Here is a 14808-nt window from a genome sequence, read left to right as displayed (position 1 = left end):
GGCCTGTCTCAATATTTACAGAGGGGAACCAGGTAAGACTCTGTACAGTTTGCTAATATACTTGCAATGCATATAACTGAACGGAAAATGTTTTTTTTCTTAACAAATGTAGAGTTGCACTTTAAATGTTTACACATGATATCGACTGAGTAAAATTGGAGTCTCGCTTTAGGTATAAGTCACAGGAATATTTGTTAATAATAAGATTAATAACAGCACTAGGAATTTCTGACTCACCAGTCATACAAAAATAACAACTGACAAAGTATACTAACAATGGCTATAGATGTTAGGCTGCCCTTACATGTGTCTGCTAATGTGTGGACCTGCACTGACACATACTTTGTCCTGCAGGTACCCCCATTTATCATAGAGATGTCCACTGACAGCCTGTGTCGGCTGCCAAATTTGGTGCATGATTGCAGGTGCTAAGATGATGGATCTTCATGCCTTTGTAAGGGTACAGTAAGAAAAGAGATTGTTTGCCATTGAGATCGAGCAGGCACAGGCTTTTGTTATTCACATGATGTGTGTGTAGACATATTCTAGTATTTTGGCAGTGCTAGCATGTTACATAGTGTACATAGATGCATTCACATCAGTCACCGGAAGAATCACAATCAAATGTTTCTAACACACTATATCAATCCCATTTAATAATAATGGCTTAAAATATTGGCACCCCTGCATTTCTGTCATATAATGCACCACTATGCGCAGAAAAGTGTTGCAATTACAAATGTTTAGGCATTCTCATGTTTATTTCTTTTGTTTGTACTGGTATGACACAAAAAAGTTGAGAAAAAAAAGTCAACTCCAGCAGCTACCGTTCTGGAACGCACCATAATTGGTGCAAACTGGCCCTTAAAGTGACACTAATCTCAGGAATTACATCTTAAAAAATTAATTCAACTACATAACTATTACCAAACATGAAGATTAATTGTGTATCACTCAGTTGTAGATCCTCAAATCATTTCTGAATTGGTGCTGACACTGTCCTTCCTTCTGGAGGGTGGCTACTTTTGTTCCCCATGCTCCCTGTGCACATATGATATGATTCAAGTTGCTTTGTGTTAGAAAGGTCCAGCTTTCTCCTTAGCATCTATTCTTTCTCTATAAAGAGGCAATTTGTTCTGATAAATTGTATTTTTAGCCATTACCCTGATTGTGCACAAATAATGAGCATGGGAATTGTGCCAATAAGAATCCATCCATATGTTATAAGAGATGGTTACTGGAGAATAGGGGAAAATAGGTATTATTTGGTTGTTCATGCAAACGAGGTCAGGCAATTAAAATAAACCATGCAGAAATGAAGATTTGTTTGATGTTGTGTGTATAGATGAGCAGAACAGACACTACACACAGTATAGGGAAAGGAACTGACTAGCTTTGTGTTTTAAGAAGAGAACTTTCACAATAATTACTCTGACTTCCTTTCAGTGTGAAATGTCAATACTAAGCTGATCGCTGAATCACACCTTCTCTCTTTACATGCTGTGGACAGACCGTGTTTATTGTATGAAACAAGATACCGGCTAAGCTATGAGCACCCTGGTCAGAAAAGACAGATGGAGTGAAAGACATATTAATTTTTACTCATTACTCATTATTCTTCTTACAGCACAACTTCATTTTAGTGATTTTATTTTTGCAAAATAAACCAGCTTACTTATGCTTAAATTTACGGGAGAACTTGAAATGCAGGTCATTTCAATCCAGGGAGCTGTTGCAATTGCTAAATATAACCAACATATTATTTAATATATATTGAATATATACAGTATTCTATGATTTTCAGTATCGATTACCCTCACAAGATACAGTATACGGTATGTACCGCTGTGCTGCCTCATGCACATTGACTGCACGCATAAAAGAAGCCGGAAAGCAGGTGTTCAAACTATATTACTTTTCCTGATGCTGAGTCAGTTGTCACATTGTTTAGTCGGGCATGTACTGACCTTTAGTAACATTTAATGTGAAATTGGCTTTAAGCTCAACTGTCTTTGTCTGAGTGAGTGATGTACTGGATGCTGGACGGTGGCCTCCAACTTGCCTACCTACTTATGTACATACATACTCTGCACCTCCTCATATTTCTTCTGGCATCTAGGAGGCTGGAGAATGACAGCTGGAGCCACAATGAGTGAATAAAATGACTGATTTGGATTTAATATATGATGCCTAATTTTTAAATATCTATGTTCTACCTGACTGTAAAGGGTGAGATAATAATAGGACTCACAAAGCATTTTTCCCCCTGAGCCTGTGTGCTCATGGCATCTTGCTTAGAGCCAAGAAGCAGTGGTAACAACAGGAGCTCAAGGGTCCACATCTCATCAGAAACCAGAGACCAGTTAGAAAATTGCTCCTGAAGAAAGGTCCATCTTACATTGTTGGTCATTAAAGGATATCTATGGTCAAAAACTAAAAAGAAATATGCATTTCTGTATTCTCCAAATAACCATATCGATCTAGACATTTGTAAACTTACTCACTGAAGATGCCCATAGGATGTGCTTCCTCAATGCACTGAAACAATTTCAGTCCTGTCAGCCCTGTGACTATTTTATTTTTTTTGCTTTAGTATCAAGATTAACTCTCCATAGACTTCAAAGGTATTCACTTCTAAGTTCAGGTTTCCCGAATTTCAGACAGGATCAAACTAACCCCCCTATCAAACCTGGGCAGATTCGCCTATTAGGAGGCGGGCCTCCTTACATTGTTAGTCTGTGGGAAAAAGAATTCCCCTTACATTGCTGGTCAAAGAATTCTCCTCACATTAGTGGTCAGTGAGAAGATTGCCCCTTATATAGTGGGTCAGTGGGAGAGGGACCCCCTTATGTTAGTGTCGAGGGGAAGAATGTCTATTGCATTGGGGGGTCAATCAGAGAAGAGCCCCCTTACATTGCTGGCCATTAAGAAAAAGGCCTCCTTACATTGGAAGCAGTGGGAGAAAAATGCCCCTTAACACTGAAGGTAAGTGCGAATAATACCCCCTTACATTGGTGATCAGTGGGAGTAAGTCCCACCTACATTGATGGTCAGTGGAAAAAATGCCTATTACATTGAAGGTCAAAGGAAAAGAGCCCCTTATAAACAGCTGAAAAGATTTCTGATGTTAGTGGTTGCTTACAGTCTTACGTCTCTTCTGGCCAAAAAAATTATTCTTGGCTCCCCAGTGATTTTTATTTGTTGTGTGCACTATATGGCTCCATGCAGTGTACACAATCAGTAAAATGCTGTGAATGGGCCGGGTGACGGAGATAATGTATCTACATCATCAGTGGCCATGCAATGGCTGAAGGGCATTTCTGAGACCCCAGAAGTTTCAGCTGCGGAGATAGTAGGGGACCGAAGATTGATTTGACAGTGCTGGAGAATGACACACTTGTAATTAAAGTGTCCTCTAATGTGCAAGTAGTCTGTGCATACTTGTACATTAGGGCAAAACTCAAAAAGTTTACAAAACGGTTTACTTCCTCTTTAACTTGAGCAATGAATGAACCAGGCTAGAGATAAATCCACCTGAACAGCCTGCGCACAGACAAGACACCATTACTACCTGCACCCAGGGCGTACCTCACTCACTTAGTATGCAAATGTTTGTATTGAACTTGTTGCAGTTAACAGTTGCCTATATCTGTGGAAGGACTAATCATTTTAATATGCATATTTTACTGACAGTAATCCCTGCTAGTACATTTTGTCACCACAAGCTTTAATTGCCAAAATTTGTGACAGTTTCTCCAACAATTGAAGCAATCATTGTGATTTTCCTTTTCAACTTTAATACATACCCTGAACACTATTATATTAATTATGAACATGCTCTACAGTGCTACTGAATTCATCAGAAAAATGCATATCGAGAACTTAAAAACAGCCGCCCGACCTTTGTGACTAGTCATAGCAATAGACTGGAATCTGAGCAGTGGTCCACATTAGTCATCACTGGTCATTGAATCATAAACATTCAACTCCGGAAACATAAGCACAACTCCAATCTCAACAAAAAATATTCTATTAACCTAAAGTTTGGAAATGTCAATTTTAAAACGGACAGAATAACTTGTGAGGCAAATCATTACTGGCTTTCTTATCTGAAAATGTCAGTGCTCACTTGAGATAAATGAAGATGGGAATTAAACCATTAAGTCAAGCTGCTCCAGGCATTCTATTTATTAATAATGCCCCACTGTGGAGCTGTGGAAATGTTCTGTCCAAGTGTTTCTATATGCAACCGAGAGACTGACATTTTTTACAAACATAGAAAAATTATTTTCCCTTTTTAATAATTTCTCCAGCTGGAAAGTATCACCTTATGAGTTCAGTACCATGTCCTGGAACTTCTCTGCAGGGTTTAATGAAACCTGCATGCAGTTATCTCTTAAAAGATAAAAAAAAATGACAGAACGCAAAAAGAGGGCCAAATAGAGGACATCAAAAACCTGCAGGGTAATGGCAAGGAGAGCGACACCAAAACATAAAACTGACACTTTCTTTTAGTTGCTGCTATGCCCCCCCCATCCTACCACCCCATTAAAGTATAATATTTGCATTAAACAGCAACTTTAAATTAAATCAACTTCTGAACGCTTCTGGTTTTCTTAATCTGGTTCTGCGTTTGCTATTTCATAGTCTTTTGCATATTTTGTTTCTGGGGGGAGGGGGTCATAAGTACCTGGGGCAAAGAAATGCAAAAGAACAAAGAACAACTAGGCCAGTTACCTATAGAAACCACGCAATATCCTTGATGCATTTGATTGATGAAATCTGTTTGATTGCTATAGGAAACTGTTCAAATGTTTTTTTTTACTGCTTTTTTGTTTACAGAACATTAAAGGAGAATTATGGGGTGAGTGAAAAACACTCATCCGCATAATTCAAGCCAACCTGTGACACTGAAACTGTCACTGGTCAGCTCTATTGATGGGGAAGTCATCAAACACATACCGGCGATCGCTGGCTTCCAGATCATCTCCCTGCAGAGAATAGTGACTGTCAGTCACTGTTCCCCACAGGGATTCCCCCCTCCCCTCTCCGTTTCTACAGCGCTAACTGGAGGAAAGGATGGGGAGGGGGCTGGCACAAATGCCTCTGCGTCTAGATAGGTAGGGCCTGCTGACAATCAGCCAGCGGGGTGGATCTCAACAGTATTGTCGGCATCCGTCACGCTGCTGCGTGGCTCTGCACTCTCAGCATATAGCAGGCAATAGCCCGCTACATACTGTGTGTTGGGTTACCGGAGGACTTTCGTATATGTCCTCCTGTTACCCTGAAGAGAACTATGGCCACAAAAGGTTAGGCCATAGTTCTCTTTTAAGACAGAAGTCTTCATAGGTATTTTTAGAACACAATTAGGACTGCTGGATTCTGCTGTCTCTCTCCATCAAATGTTTAGAAAAAGGTAGATAAATGAGGGAACAGGTCTGGAGCAGTGTATGACTGTAGAGAGGACAATTGATCTGTTGATATATGCATGCCTTTTAGACATGTGCATTCGGATTCGGATGAACCTGCAAATCAACGAAAATCAGTTGATTCGGCGGTTCGTCTGAATCCGAAATAACAAATTTAATATATGCCCGAATATACTAAAACGATATTCGGACGTACATAAATTAGTTTTCAGAACATGCCGGCGGCCATATTGGCCACCAGTGTGTTCTGGGCATGCCCGCCGCCATATTGGAGGTAGAGCATATGATGTCACATGATGGTGACGTCACACGCTGAACGAGCAGTGGCCAGATGCGCGCTGCCATTTTGGAGTAGATCTTGGTATACACCAAGATGCCGGCGCTCGAACATGCAGGGCGCCACCATCTTGGTGTGCGGGTTACAACATAAACATTTGTTTCCTTTGACGAAACTAATGAAAAAGTTTTTTGTTTTCATTTGTTACGTCTGGAAACAAATGTTTTTGTTGTGCACATGTCTAATGTCTTTTGCACATAAGAGTCACTTGCAAAACAATGCAGGGAAAAGCAAAGCTTTCACTGACACTTCTTTCCAACCCTATGTACCCTAGAAATGAGTTTACATTGAGAACAGCTAATCAATGTTCAATCCGCCCCGCTCTGTTTCTCTGTCTTTCAGCAATCATAAGCATTTTATTCAGACTTGAACACATACATATACTCATATACATCATAGTCTCATATACATCATAGTCTTAGCATTTTCGAATGACACATGGCTTGAAGTGTATTTTCACTTTTGCAGACAAATTTGAGAAAACCCCACTATATGTCTGTTATGTGTTCCTATTTACACGGCAAACCTAAAAATAGTTTAAAAAATATTTATTTTACATGTGTTGGTGTAGTTGGCCTTTGGAGCTTTTCTATACAATTTCAAAATGACAGGACATTCTGACTGTCCCCATAGAAAGACTATGGGCACTCTGAAGTTCCCCTTAATAATTTAGAATGCTTCTACATTGTTAACTTTTCATTTTGGCCAGTCAGTGTTCAAATCTAATTTTGAACAGAAAAGAAAAGGAAGGCGCACAACTGACTGGCACAGACTATGTGGACAGGAAATAACTGGGGAGTAACAGTAAATCAAGGTGTAAAGGCGGTGTTTGGCACTCACGTGTGATGGAATGAAAGGGCACAATGGTGGTGATCTCCTGGAATTGTTGTTGTGAGGTAGATGAACAGGTGTCCAGTGGGCAGATGTAGATCCTTGGGGGTGGGATATCACGCCTCAGGACAGATGTGAAGGAGAGAAAAATATATACAAGGTGGTCAGAATCTGCGCAAATATATGACATGGATGTACATTCTTAACTCATCATTAGGTTTGGTGTGTGGCGATATCATCGCCGAAAAACAAGTGGCGGATCAAAGGCATTTTTTTGGGTAGTTTCAATCCTGATGTGGTTGACGATCTTTCGATCCTTGATGATTTAGGGCAGATGATGTTAGGATGTTAAGCAGGAAAAGTCTTGCATGCTGACTTTGGGCCAGGTGATGAGGAGGACGCTGTGGGCTCATTTTACAGATGTAGAACAAGGTAAGTGTCCAAAAAATGAGTCAATAAAAGAATAAGATACAGTAGTTCCAGGTGTGGGTGGTAGTCCTTGTTTGCAGTTGTAGGGGAGAGGAGATGAGATGGCCACTGTGTGTCTGTAGTGGCTGGTAAAGCGTCTTGTTGTACTGCTTTCCTGACAACAAAGCAATGAGGTGTGGGGCAGAGGAGAGGGAGAGGTAGCCCCTGAGTGCCCTCCAGTGGCTGGAGAGGCATCCTGTAGCTACAGTGTCCTCCTCATCACCTGGCCCAACATCAGCATCCAAGTCTTTCCACCTTAACGGCATCTTCCCTAAATTGTCAACCACATCAGGATTGAAACCACCCGAATGAAACGCCATCGGTCTGCCATTTGTTTTTCGTTGCTGATATCGCCACACACCAAACCTAATGGTGTGTTAAGAATGTACATCTATGTCATATATTTGATATATTTGCTCAGATTCTGACCACCTTGTATATATTTTTCTCTCCTCCACGTCAGTCCTGAGGTGTGATATCCCCCCCTTCCCCAAGGATCCACATCTGCCTACTGGACACCCGTCTGTTATCACGACCAGACCTCACAGCAACATAAAATCAAAATATTTAAAAAATAAATAAATATATTAATAAATAGCAATAGCAAGTGGGAAACTGGCTGGGAAAATGCCTTTTTAAACCCATAAGGGACATTCCTCCCTCTACACTCAACTTTAGGGTGATATTCCTTGTAGCCATAACCTCTGCAAGGCGAGTGCCACATTTATTTACTGCATGGCTTCCCTTAAAAAAAATGGGCTGGTATTTTGGAGTTTTCACTTAATTTCAGGGTATATTGTTTATTGCTTTATGCTGAAAGGACCTTTATTGTACATTAAACTAGTTTATCTACCTTTATCTACTTTCTGTGCTATGGGTTTGTAGAAAGATTCCACAAAAGAGAGTTTGTACTTTTAGAACACTTATGAGTGATTCAGTTATACTGTATATCTAATTTTGATAAAAATAATTGTTAGGCCAGTTTTTATTTAAAGGACACCTTTCAAATCCCCAAACACAGGGGTACCTTCATAATCCATACCATCAGATCTTTCAAATGCACTGTATCCTTCTTCAAATCATACAGCCTAAGCAGAATAAACATGACTGAAACTCATATGCAAATTTAGACATTTTGTGCAAATTAATTAGCCATGCCTTCATATCAGTTTCTAACTATTCACTCTAGTTGCTGATGTATGCTGAATGGAGTGACCCATTACTGTCAGATCAAAGGCAGGGGTGGTTTTAACATGTAGACCTGCTTCACTTTCTCTTCCCCAACAGGGGAATAATCGGGTATTGTGGGACGTATTGGAGAAGAGTTTTAGTTCATATTTGTCAGCAACTTCTGTAAACAAAGGCAAAGGAAAAGGTTGCTTTAAGGAAAGGGTAGTTTAAAAAAAGCATTGTTACTTACAGCGATCAGTTGGTAGGAGTTGTTCATCATGGCTATCAACATGTTGAGTAAGACAACCAGAGAGATGACATTGTATGTTCCAAACATGGTGGCTCCAACAAATTCTGTGAACTCATGTCGTGCTTTCACATTGGTAACATACAAGTTTAGGAGACCAAACACTGACCAGAACAGGGATTGAAGGGTCTCAAAAAGGCTGCAATACAGAAAATAAACGTGTCAAATTTTTATAAAAACTTAGCTATTAAAGTATAACAGTTTGAACCAGCAAGTATAGTACAGCCACCTCTCATTATTTAAGAGGTATCTTTAAAACATAAAATACATTAATTGACTATCAAAACAAATTCTGACAGCACCAGACAAACCCACCCCTGGCATTTGTGTATTTGGAACTATATAAACAGTTGCACAACGGCAAATTGCCCAGGTTGACAAAAGTTTAGCTGAATGTTTTTTATGATATATGACCTTTTAAATATGCCTGGAAATCAAAACCATTATTGTTAAAATCTAATAAACAGATGCACGGACTTGACATGACAAAAACATGAATATTACAAAACACTTAATAATTAGTTAATATAATAAACAATAGATTAACAAGTGTGTTTTGATCTATGTTTTTGCTATGACTTTTCTTCTACATGTTACATTGGATCTATGTTGTACACAGAATATAATATTAAAGTATTGGGAATGTCCTGAATATTGACATAACTTCATATATCTTATATTGCAATAGCAAAGGGACATATGCATAAACTATGACACTTTGTTCATTAGTCTGTAGTACTAACTCTGTTTTATCGATGTCCAGGAGACCTGGCAACTTCATGTGAGAATACGTCTCTTTAATTCTAAAATTAGTCTATTTATATATTTGTTTACACATTATTCACACAACATTCAGCCATCATTCACACATTTTAGTAATTTTTTGGGGAAAATTAGTGAACCCAGTGTGAAATTTGACAGGAAACAATACCGGCGCCTCCACGTGCAATATCGGCCAGTTGCAATGGTAACGAACACACTGAAGAGGCAGCTCCCACAGATCAAAGGACCTTCAATCTGAGAGACAAAAAACAAAAAGCAGCGCCTCTATAGTGTAAAACAAATTTTAAAGATAAAAACGCACAACTGTATTGTACTTACAAGAAGTCGGTAGTAAAAGGGCATGTAGAAAACAATGGGATGCCAAATCATCTAGCAGCGGAAGTCTGAAAAGATGTGCAGCATCAGCATCAGCGTGATTTGACATCCCATTATTTTCTAAATGCCTTTTTACTACCGACTTCTTGTAAGTACAAAACAGTTGTGCGTTTTTATCATTAAAATTCGTTTTACACTATAGAGGCGCTCCTTTTTGTTTTTTGTCTCTAGTGTGAAATGTGTTTGAATCTTGGGTAAAAATATTTATTGACTCCTAAGAGTCATGTTTAATATGGAGAGGCTGCCTGTACCATGCAAAGGTGGCTTTCATCTAAAAAGAATTGTAGGTAAGGAAAGTGAAGGTTTTGTCTCTTTACCATCCACTCCGATTTCAGATGTAATTGTAATTACAAGTTGCCTCTTAACTATTCCTATCTCAAGTTCAGCTTCAGTTCACATTTTGGATCTGGTGAGGGCATGGTGCAGTGGCCTTGTTTAAATGGCAGGCCACCAAGAAGCTTAGAGGTGTTTTTGAGGATGGGGCTTAGCGGTACCTGGTGCAGATTGCAGCTTTTTTTTTAGCAAAGCTTTTTGAAAATAAATCATGCACTGTGTACTTATTTAGGTGCAGAACAAATTCTATTGGGTCACATTGTTCAAATTAATGAAAGGGGAAGGTCAGAAATATAAGACCACTATTCTACTACATAAAAACTTCAAGTTGCAGCATGCATCAAATGTATTTGGGACAGTTACAAAAATATTACACTGTCACTTTTACAGGTTTGTTAGAGAAACACAAATCAAAAGTATCAAAATTAAAAGAAAGTTATGGCTAAAAAGACCATAGTTCTCTTTTGGGTCACAGGAGTACATTTATTAATGTACTCCTGTGACCCAAAATCAGCATATAGTGGGCTACTGCCTGCTATATGCTGACAGCGCAGAGCCTCAATGCAGCCGGGAAAGATCCTGACAATATTCTCGGGATCCTCCCCAGTATCTATTTGACAGCTGGCTCTGCCTCTCTAGATCCAAAACCAGCTGTCCTGCCCCTTCCCTTGTCTGTTTATTTAATGAGTGCTGGAGGAACAGAGAGAGTGGCGGGAAGAATTACTGTGGGGAACGGTGAATGACCATCACGACTCTCTACAGGGAGAAGCTGTGAACTGAGATATCAGCGGTTTGTGATCACTCAGTTCTCGAGCTATAGAGCCGGAGTGTAACAGCTGCAGTGTCACACACCGGCTCAAACTATTTGCAAGAGTACATTTTACTATCCCAATAGTTCTCCTTTAATGCTTGATATGTGTTTGCAGATTTTACTTACTTCTTAGTTATCTCTGAGACTCCAGCTCCGAGATGCATCAGCTGCGGTTGTAATGCTATACTCCTACTATGAAAATTACTAGAGTTTTACAACTCTTTCCCCAGGCAAAGAAAATTAAATATATTTAGTACATCTCTTCAATACTTGCACATTTTCACTCCTGCAGTCTCTTTGCAGTCACTTTATGTTTCCATACATCCACTCCAGTGATGGCTGCATGGTATTTGTCCAGACAGCTTTCCAAATGGTGACAGCAGTGGACCATATAACAAGAAGGGCCTGATCTGGGACCCTCAAGGCAGGACCTTCAGGTTTTTTTAAAGTATTTTTTTAAATAGGCTTTTTATACAGCATAATATTGTATTTTCCTGAAGTTAGCAGACCTTTATTTCTACAGGGCCTTTATTTCTACAGCTAGATACTCTTAATGAAACGGTGATAGTGATTGCAGCTGCAGCTTGAAGGGTGAGGCCTATATTCCAAATTTGAATCACATGCTATTTAACTGTAGGAACGTAAAATACTTTAGAATAGATCTGCAGGTTGAGGAATCGGATCAATGGAGAAACGAATAAATGAATCATTCAAAACTTTGTTTCCTACCCTGTCCCCACGTAAGGAATGACAATTTATTAGCATGTATAATATTGATTACAAGTTGGGTTGAAAGAAGGATACCTTGAGTAAGTAATATATATCAGATTTCAGAGTCTTATGGGGCATTGGGTGGTAGGGCTCTGAAAATTAAAATAGTTTTGAAGGTCGATGGGCTAAATAAAGTGATACATTTCCAGTGTTCCAGTTATTTTAATAAGGTTTTATAATTACCTTAGTTTTATTATGCAAATGTTGTACGTGTTAAAACTTTTAAAAAATGTGTGCTGAATACACTATTTTAACTTGTGACTTTATCTAACAATGAGTGTCCGTATAATGTCAAGTGCAAACGTTGTTATAATCAGTAAAAACTATTTTATATTTCTCTATTTTTGTTCAAATCCTAAATCCTCAAAAGGGTTTAGCTTGTCCTCAGTCTAAACCCTAAATATAGTGATACAGTTCCAGTGTCCCAGTTACTTTAATAAGGTTTTGTAATTACCTTGGTTTTATGCAATTTTTGTACTTGTTAATAATGTAAAAAAAATAATGTGCACTGAATACACAATTTTAACATGCTATTTTATCTAATAGTGAGTGTCAGTATAATGTCAGGTGCAAATATTGGTATAATCAGTAAAAACTGAAATGTTATCCCAGATAGCAAGGATAACTTGCCACAAACTTGTGGTGGGGTTAAATTGTAATTCTTGTTAACTTGCTGCACACATTCCTGGCAAGTTGTAGACTTGCAGAACACTTGCAGCACAAGTTCTAGTTGACACTTTTTGAATTTGTAGCAAATTTGCTTGGCAAGTCTACAGCAAGAGTCCTGCAGGTCTTAGCAAGAACTCTGCAAGTGTACAGCACTTTTGCCAAGCACGTTGCTCTAGAGACTTGCAATGCAGACTTGCTGTAATTGTGCAACAAAATTGTGAAGCTTGGCAAGTCTAGCAATAGTTTAGCAAGTCATTTTCAAACTCGCAGCTCAATTGCTTGCTACCTGGGATAGGCTTTTGTATGTTACATTTTGATGATGCAAATATTAGGAGAGTCAACACACAGAATAATTAGGCAGTGTGTTACCGTATACTAGACAAGTCATTTACTACTATCCTCTCACTTATCCAGCTTGATACCAGTGATTGGCATTTATAAAGGGCTATATGCACAATGAGTTTATAAGTATCAAACATAGATAGACTAAACCTACATCTCTGATCAGAATGTTATCCTAAATAATAGGCTGCATGTTTCTAACTTTTAATTAGACAATTCTATTCAATAATCAATTAGTTCTTAGAATTATCTTTGGAATGTTGTATAATATAATTTGTTTAGGATTACTTTTTCAGAAGCACAGATCAATCCTGTATGTAAGTGATGACCTAGCTATTATTTGCTTTTATGTGTAAGTAAGTATAAATCATGTTAGTTGTTACATAGTATTTGAGGTTGAATAAAGACATTAGTCCATCAAGTCCAACCTATTAGGATCTCATTGTGTAAACACAGATAATAAAATGAACCACTGTGATTTGTATCACATTACATTTCAGCCTTTCATAAACAAGCTGTCTTGGACACATTAACTGCTGAGCAGTGAAGAACTTAGTAAAAGTGTGAGCTCATCATCCTCCCGCTTGTCACGGGTGAGTGGCCTGCCATTTTGTCTTAGACATCTCTGCAGTGACATTGCGAGAGGTTCATATTTTGTGTCATGCGTCTGCTCACTTTGCTGCAAACAGTTTGTGATGGTGCAGATTTGGAAACAGAGTTTGCTTGTCCGCACAGACGTCTTCTCGTTAGAAACCACAAGCTAAAGTGACAAAGGTCTGTGGGGACATCCATCGTCATGTTATTTCATAGCCATTCAGAAAAGAAAGAGCACTGTTTGGCAGAAATCGGTCCATGTCTGTACAAGCTGAATGAGGGCTGCTTAATCCCTCTCCTATTTAGGGAGAAAGGCCTTTTTGAGCTAGCAATCATTTCTGGTGTGAAAGAATCGACACAAATGAGGCAGCAGAGCCAACGCATCGAAGGTGTTTTACTGTAAGACTTCGGTTCGTAAATTGAGGATGTTAGATAAACTGAAAAAAAAACACGTTTCATTCAACCTAGCACTGCAGAAGGTTTTGATGATGTCTACTGTGATCAGAGTTACACCATATATTAGACATACAGTATCCCAATATGTTTATATAGTATGTATTATGGCAGAAGTATGATCTCTTCACTCCTATTTTTCCTGTTGTTCTTTATTCAAATTGTAAATCCTTAAAAGGGTTTAGACTTTTATCAGGAAGAAGCTGATTGGCTGCTAAGAAGGAGATAGAAACTGTTATTAAAACTAATATAAAGTGGGGTTTTTTTACATCGTTTTTTTTTTATTTATTATGGTTTTATGCTATTTAGTTAGCTACATAATACTGCATAAAGATTATTTGCATTCTCCTTTTGAGCCATCTAATGGAGTTTTAGACTTTTTAAAATGTTTTACCTGTAAATCCTGTATCCTACAGAGTGAATGATACATAAATGAATGACTTTTCACACAGAGTCATCCCTTTCTGCATGCCTGACGTTTCAGTCAAACAAGCCAATCCTCAAAGCAGACAGTTTTTTTTTTTTTTTTTAAGAAAACTAGAAAACTTTAAAAAGTGCTCTGAGCAGTGGAGGAACTATCACCATAGCGACCCAGGTGGCTACTATGGGGCCCAGGAACAAAGGGGTGCCCCTGATGCCGTGCAGGCCGTCCGGGTCCCTTTGACATCGCAGGCTGCAGGACTGTCACTGGCGGCTGTGAGGAGGAATGGGCCACTGTCCAGATCTCAAGTGGTCTATGTGGGGTCTCAGGTGGGCTCTGCAAGGTGTCAGGTGGGCTGTGCGGGGTCTATGGTATGTTCGAGGTCTCAAGTGGCTCTGCGGGCTGTCAGGTGGGCTGTGCGGGGTACGTGGTATGTGCAGCGTGTCAGGTGGGTTGTGTGGCATCCATGGTATATGCAGGGTCTCAAGTGGGCTCTGAAGGGTGTCAGGTGGGCTGTGCGGGGTCTCTGGTATGTGTGGGGTCTCAAGTGGGCTCTGCTGGATCTCATGTGGGCTCTGCAGGGTGTCAGGTGGGTTCCACAGGGCCTCTGGTTCGCTGTGTGGGGTCTATGGTGGGCTCTGCAGCGGTGAGTGGGAATGTGTTCTGGAGGTAGGCCTTTTTTTTTTTTTGGGGAGGACAGTTGGGGGGGTATGA

The 14808-nt window shown here is 39.4% G+C and overlaps 1 protein-coding gene across 1 annotated transcript in view; it reads right to left on the bottom strand.

Annotated features, from left to right (window-relative positions):
- Positions 1-14808, bottom strand: part of TRPC5 (transient receptor potential cation channel subfamily C member 5) — a 215877-nt gene that overhangs the window by 22873 nt on the left and 178196 nt on the right. The window contains exon 7 of the mRNA XM_018565630.1: positions 8486-8681. Within this exon, the coding sequence (XP_018421132.1) occupies positions 8486-8681 (196 nt within the window). The remainder of the gene's footprint in view (positions 1-8485; positions 8682-14808) is intronic.

This window comes from Nanorana parkeri, unplaced genomic scaffold (genome assembly GCF_000935625.1).
Source record: "Nanorana parkeri isolate BGI_ZX_2015 unplaced genomic scaffold, ASM93562v1 scaffold868, whole genome shotgun sequence".
Classification (NCBI taxonomy): domain Eukaryota; kingdom Metazoa; phylum Chordata; class Amphibia; order Anura; family Dicroglossidae; genus Nanorana; species Nanorana parkeri.
The sequence above is the reverse complement of the archived record's forward strand: the minus strand, read 5'-3'. Positions and strand labels throughout refer to the sequence as shown.